Below are 6,394 nucleotides of genomic sequence, written 5' to 3'. Positions count from 1 at the left end.
TATTAATAATACAGTTCAATTTAATTATGGTAAAAAAAATACGATTTAATCGATTATATATATTAAATTTTAATTATTAAAAAATATTTAAAAAAAGACATTTTAGTTGTCTTTACTTAGGTGACTCTTGAAAGTATAATGTAGACATTTGATACTACATGTTTGACATTCGTATCATATGAACAAATCAATACCTTCCTTTTTGTTATTTAAGTATTAAAAAACTTCTATAACTGTTTGGAGGCATCGATTTGACATTGCGTCTTCAAGAAGTTAAGAACACACATAAATTAGTTTAAACTTAACGTCACCAATCCAGAACAAGTTATCTAACTTGTAATAATAATTAACAAATAGATATCAGAGTTGTGCCTTTGGAAAGTAAAACAAAAACATAGAGAAGAATTGCAGAGAAGATTTGCAAAGAGCAGAATATATACCAATGATAATCAGCAAGTTGATAAATTATTAAATTTACACAGTAGTAGTATATATAAAACGACAAGAGGAACAATTTCTAAAATATAATACATAAGTGCATGCTATATATATAGTTTATGAAACAAAATCCTTTTCTCAACAATAATAAAAGAGGGAATTACAAAGAGGTCTGTGTCACTGTGTAATATATATGATAAGTGAAGACCTCTCAAAAAAATCCACCTCTTGAAGAAGAGGAAAAGAATATGCTAAGCTAGCTACTCTCTGATCTGGGATAAGGTGTAACTAACCCAGCTAGCCAATAATGGAAGAAATCAAACAGAGAAACACACAGGGCCTGCATTCATATACTGATATATGAAAGCACTGCGGTAAAAAGTATCATTATTATTATTATTGCTGTAATCATGATGCTGATCATGCATGCACTATCTTCAACTGAATTGTGTCAAAGCCACCCGTAGGCTTCCTACTAGATCCTTTGTCCTAATGGAGTATTCCTTGTTCATCTTCATCATCAAAAACACATAGAAGCACAATTCAGATAATGGAACTTAGAAAGAAATGCATTAATTAAACTAATTCGTACCTGAGCGAGAATAGTGATATCGAGAGTGTCATTGCCGAAGGGCAAAGAGGTGGTTGTGTGAACAGTGAGATTATGCTTCTCTAATACGGAGAGTATTGCAGCCTCACGAGCACCCCTACTACTGTTCTTGCACTCTTGTTTATGGCAGTGGATTCTGATGAGTACGTCTTTACCACTAACTCTTGCTTTGATTTCCGGAAGTGTATTACAATTTCCATCCAATAATGCTGCTGCTGCTGAAATTTCGTTCTCATTATTATCTTCATCGTCAACAAACACGAAACATCTCTTTACTGCCACCCCTGATTCAACCATACTTTTCTTTCTAGCCTTCTCCTCCTCCAAAAACTGCACTCGTTCCTGTAGTTGCTTCACATATTTTATGGCATCTCCCAATATTGAAGCCTTGTCCATCTGTTCCCAATCCCAACCATATCAAATAACGGAAATGTTTAGTAACCAAAGAAAATCAGTCAAAAACAGTCATAACTTGTCTTATTTAGCATTCATTAATTGTTGCGACAATTAATTAATGCTAAATAAGACAAGTTCTAACTGTTTTTTTTTTTGTCTACCTAACATTCATTTAATGATAATTATTACTAAATTTCACTTAATTCACATATAATATACCTTCTTGAGGCCAGGGACCATGGCGGAAAGAGCGACGAACCTCTGGCTGAGCTTTTCCCGGCGTTTTCTTTCGGCGATTACATGCTCCTGAGCTTGGACTGGATTCCTAGCTGTGGCGGGAAGGACCTTATGCGGTGGATTATCATAGTTGAAGAAAGCAGAGAAGGGAATGTGGTCGTCCATCATCAGATTAGGGTTCTTAATGTTGGAAGAATTAGGAAGAGACGGTGCCTCAAAGGAGATCAGTTTGGGTGGTGATGGAGACGCGGATCTAGAAGGCATGGCAGCAGTAGTAGTAGTAGTAGTAATGGTGTTTAAAGGGGTTTGAAGTTGATGTGGTGGTGGTTTGGTTTCAGAGTTGGAATAACACTCTGGGGAGGCTGATGACATAGATTGCATGTCCATCTCAAACTTATCAAGCATTTCTTCAAATGAATTCATCATCATCGGGTATTCCTGGAAGCTGCTAGAATATTCTTCCATTCCCTGTTCATGTCAAACAAATTATTATTATTATTAATTAATTCATTGCTTTGGTTAAAATTAAAGCATGTTACTCTGCCAAGTATGTTTAGTATGCTTACAAATTCAGCCAAGTAGTTGCTGGATGCAATTTCCATCATCTTTCACTTCTNNNTGTATAGACTATAGAACACGTGTGAAAGCGTTAATAGACTGTTTGCCTTTGAATGCGGCTCATCCCTGTCTTCACTAATCACTGGTCAAATTTTGCCTTCTTTTATTTCCTCTATTATTAGCAATCCTAGCTAAGAGATCTAATGAACACTATGATAGGAAACGAGTTGACTTGTATGTAGATGAGCGTTGACCCGGACAGAGACGAAACCAAACTTCCACCCATTGCAGTGCAGATGCTCTCTCCATCCTCCCTTTGCTCTCCCACACCAACCACTAAAATCATGCCACGTCAACAATATATTACACATCATTTCTAACACAAGGGAATTCTACTATATACTATCATTTAGGTGAACCTGTCCAACTACTACAACTTTTGGTCTCTTCATACCATTGAGCAAATAGGAGATAACTAGAACGAATATCATATATGTGATTGATGAATTGGTTTGCACAATAAATATTAAATTACAAGACTAATTTTCACATATTTATCATTTTTTTTAAGAGAAATTAAAAGTTCTGTTAGTGGTTGTTACATTATTACATAAAAGCGGACCATGTTGATGGCAATTTTCATACTTTCTATTCATTGAAATTCAATCTAAAGTTATTTTTGAGATTTTAAAGTTTATATTTCAAGCCTTGAAGGTACTATGTTCCGATTAATTAAAAATTAATAAAAGTCCTCAAAGTTCTCGCTTTTTTGAAAGAGTGCAATATAGGCCTGCAACATATTTATCATTGCACCCACCACCTATTGCTTTTTGACATAGAATTCTAGTCTAAAGTTTAATACTCATCAACGAGAGCATTTTACATGGTGCACCATATGAATCAACCACCCACAATTAAATAACATACCAGGAAACATCACAGAAGATGACAAACTACGCGTTTGACCATTTAATTTTGACTTTAATCCCCAATTTTATGCATTAGATGCCAGTCTTAGCAAGTTGCTTAGTTTTGGCTACTGCATCTTAACAATCGAATAAGGACAAAACAGAAACTGGATTATCAATATCACGTGATAAGTGAGGTGGTCCGTAATTTTTGTTAAGGTTGGAATTAAATTCAGTTAAAGTTTTTTTTTTTTATTTTTTTTTATTTTTTTTTTTAACCAAGGATAGGAGACTCGAACCCGCAACCTCTTAATTGAGTATGGGAAGAATATACTATTTGATCTATAACTCATTAACTAAATTCAGTTAAAGTTGATAACTAAATTGTTAAATAATTTAATAAATTTAGTTAAATTATCATTTAACAATTCTTTATAAACTTCACATAAAAATAACTATACTTGAATTTCCATCTTAATTTCAACCTAGCTATGGCAACTTCTATTATAAATCAACTTTAGGTACTAAAATCTATTTAAAATTCAAGTATCAATATCAACAACGACATGTCGATTAGGATTGATGTCGAAGTTGAAAAGGAGTAAATAAATAAATAAATAATAAATAGATCGGAGATGAGTTTAATGTCTACTATTAATATAATTTCTCTTAATAAGATTGATGAAAATGCTGTTTAACAACTCAATCAATCATATGAATGATTTTATTTTAGTAAATTCTATCCAATCTTCTCTAAATTAAAAGATAAATTATTTCTTGTGATATGTCTTACAATTATTAAATGAAATAAATTGAATTAGTTTATTATGGTTAACTTTAACTTTTAATCTAACTTAAATATTGTTAATCTAATTAATTAATTATGATGTAATTTTTTTGCCAATTATAAAAATTATTTAAAAAGTTTAATTTTATAATTTTTTATTTTTTTATCAAATTATATATTTATTAATCAATTTCAATTACAAAATAAAAAAATCTAAAAAAACAAAAAGATTAAATAAAAAAAATTCAAAAGGCACTAAAAATTTAAAATTCTCAATTTTCTCTCTTACTTTCTTAATTGTTTTTCAAAAATCTTTTTTATTATTCTTATTAATTAATTGTATCTATTTATTATCCATCATTTTTATAGATCAATTAATTCATGATAACTACGTTATGTTTGCATTTCAATGTTTTTTTTTTTTTAAGTCCATACATATCTTTTCGTGTATTTTAGTTTGTCCGCGTCGTAAACATGTCTTTATGGCTATGTTGAGCAACAATGGCTCTAGTTTGGAAAAAAAATTTGAATTAAAATCCTTTCAATTTTCATTTCTTTAAAAGTCAAGTATTTAAAAAATGTCATTGTTTATTTGTTTTGAAATGTTTTCAATGGAGAAAATTTTTAAAAGAACGAAAAAAGTAAGAGAGAATGATTAAGAAAGTATTTTGAAAATTTTAAATTTGATATCTCTTTGATTTTTTTATTTTTTTATTTTTAGACTTTTTTATTTTGTAGTTGAAATTAATTAATATATGTAATTTAAAAAATATATAAAATTATAAAATAGAACTTTTTCTAGTAATTTTAATAATTTGTACAAAAAGTTATATCATAGTTAATTAATTAGGTAACAAAATTTAGGTTAGATTAAGAGTTTAATTATGATAAACCAATCTATCTCATCCAAATAATCCAATAATAATAAGAATCTAATAATAATAAGACATGTTATAAAGAGGTAATTTACCATTTATTTACCATTTATTTCATGGTAATTTACCTTCTATTTTTACTATCAATTGAACTGAAACAAATTTTATGGTGATTAATTAACTTTAGAGATTAAACAATTGCAACTTTGCAAGTTTTTCAATGACGATCAAGATACTAGCTAGTTACTTTGTTTCTTGACTACTAAGATCATATCTCTCACAAATATTAATTCCTAAACATGAAACTAAATTCCGTGAATTCATGAATTGTCATAACTCATAGCTAAAAGTTGATGAGGTAAGCATCATAACAAGTGATCTACAATTGCTGACGTGTGTTCATTATATTCATCTTTGGTGACTAGGTCGTTTGCTTAACATAGACAGTAGTATCTAGTATGTAAGTAACATACTCCTCTTTTTATTTGTCATGTGGAAATTGAGGATATCTACTTAATTATTAATTAATTGTTAGTTTTATAATATATGTAGCAGTTTGGTTTGAACTTCTTGAAGTGCATGCTTACTAGAACATTGGTGCATTACAGTAATCAAAGTAATTATCTATAATATATACTGCTATACTTCTTCACTTCATAAATATATTAAAAGTTATCACAGATGCACCAATTACACATCTGTATTTTAAATTGTAATAATTGTCCTGCTGTTTTAAGTCAGCTAACTGCTTCACAGAGTGGCAGCATTAAAGAAATTGAATGATAGACCTAATTAATTAAGTTTCGTTTGTTATTGTTAGTTCATATATGAAAACCTTAAGGCTTTTTTTTTTTATTCCGGGCCGGGGAAAAAAGCAAATACTATTGTCAAATCTCAAATGTTCGTGCAACAAAATTTTAATTTCTTACGAAGTTTAGGTTAGTTGTCTTTACTTAACAGCAAATCTTGCTTGAAATCTAATTTCAATTAGAAAATAATCTGAATAACGAAGGGAACGAGCCTATACAAATGCAAGTAGGACGAGATTTTAACAATATGGAGCCATAATTAAATGCAAGTTCATCTAACATTAATCAATATATATGTACTCCAAGATCCTTTCAGAGATCTTACAGATTTTTTATTATATATTATTTTGGTGATAAGAATTTTGTAATTATTTAATCCGAGATGTCTACTACTACAGATATCTAGATCTATATTTTAGGGGATCATGTTTGGAAATGATTAGGATGGATGATGAATCTTGCTTATATAAGTAGAAGTCACCAACAAGCATCATTAGAAAAGGGAAATTCTTTTTTGGGTGAATCAAAAATGGAAATTCATTTCTCAGACAAAAAAGGATTTTTTTTCAATAGACAGTGTGTCAATGGTAAAAAAGTTGAAATTTGACTCATTAAATACATTTACAAAACTATTAGTCTTAGAAACATAAACTATTTACAAAGTTTGCTAACACAAGTATGTTCTTACTCATATTATTTCAACTATCAATTTTACATTCAGGTGTCTTGAGTAACCTTGTTTATTTGTCCAACTTTAGAATTCTATAAACTTTAAA

The 6,394-nt window shown here is 29.7% G+C and overlaps 1 protein-coding gene across 1 annotated transcript; it reads right to left on the bottom strand.

Annotated features, from left to right (window-relative positions):
* LOC107642660 (transcription factor NAI1) lies at positions 495-2,297 on the bottom strand. The gene is made up of 4 exons (XM_016346078.1): positions 2,248-2,297; positions 1,664-2,149; positions 1,031-1,444; positions 495-950 (listed from the first exon to the last, which is right to left on the bottom strand). The coding sequence occupies exons 1-4, from the start codon at positions 2,284-2,286 to the stop codon at positions 876-878; spliced, it is 1,014 nt and encodes a 337-aa protein (XP_016201564.1). The 5' UTR covers positions 2,287-2,297; the 3' UTR covers positions 495-875.

This window comes from Arachis ipaensis, chromosome B05 (genome assembly GCF_000816755.2).
Source record: "Arachis ipaensis cultivar K30076 chromosome B05, Araip1.1, whole genome shotgun sequence".
NCBI lineage: Eukaryota > Viridiplantae > Streptophyta > Magnoliopsida > Fabales > Fabaceae > Arachis > Arachis ipaensis.
Note: the sequence above shows the minus strand (reverse complement) of the source record. Positions and strands in the feature narration are given on the sequence as shown.

Coding starts and splice junctions, on each gene's coding strand:
- LOC107642660 (XM_016346078.1), bottom strand. CDS start 2,286: ATGATGGAAATTGCATCCAGCAACTACTTGGCTGAATTT. Junction 2,150..2,247: donor GCAACTACTTGGCTGAATTT/GTAAGCATACTA, acceptor TGACATGAACAG/GGAATGGAAGAATATTCTAG. Junction 951..1,030: donor ATATCACTATTCTCGCTCAG/GTACGAATTAGT, acceptor TTGATGATGAAG/ATGAACAAGGAATACTCCAT.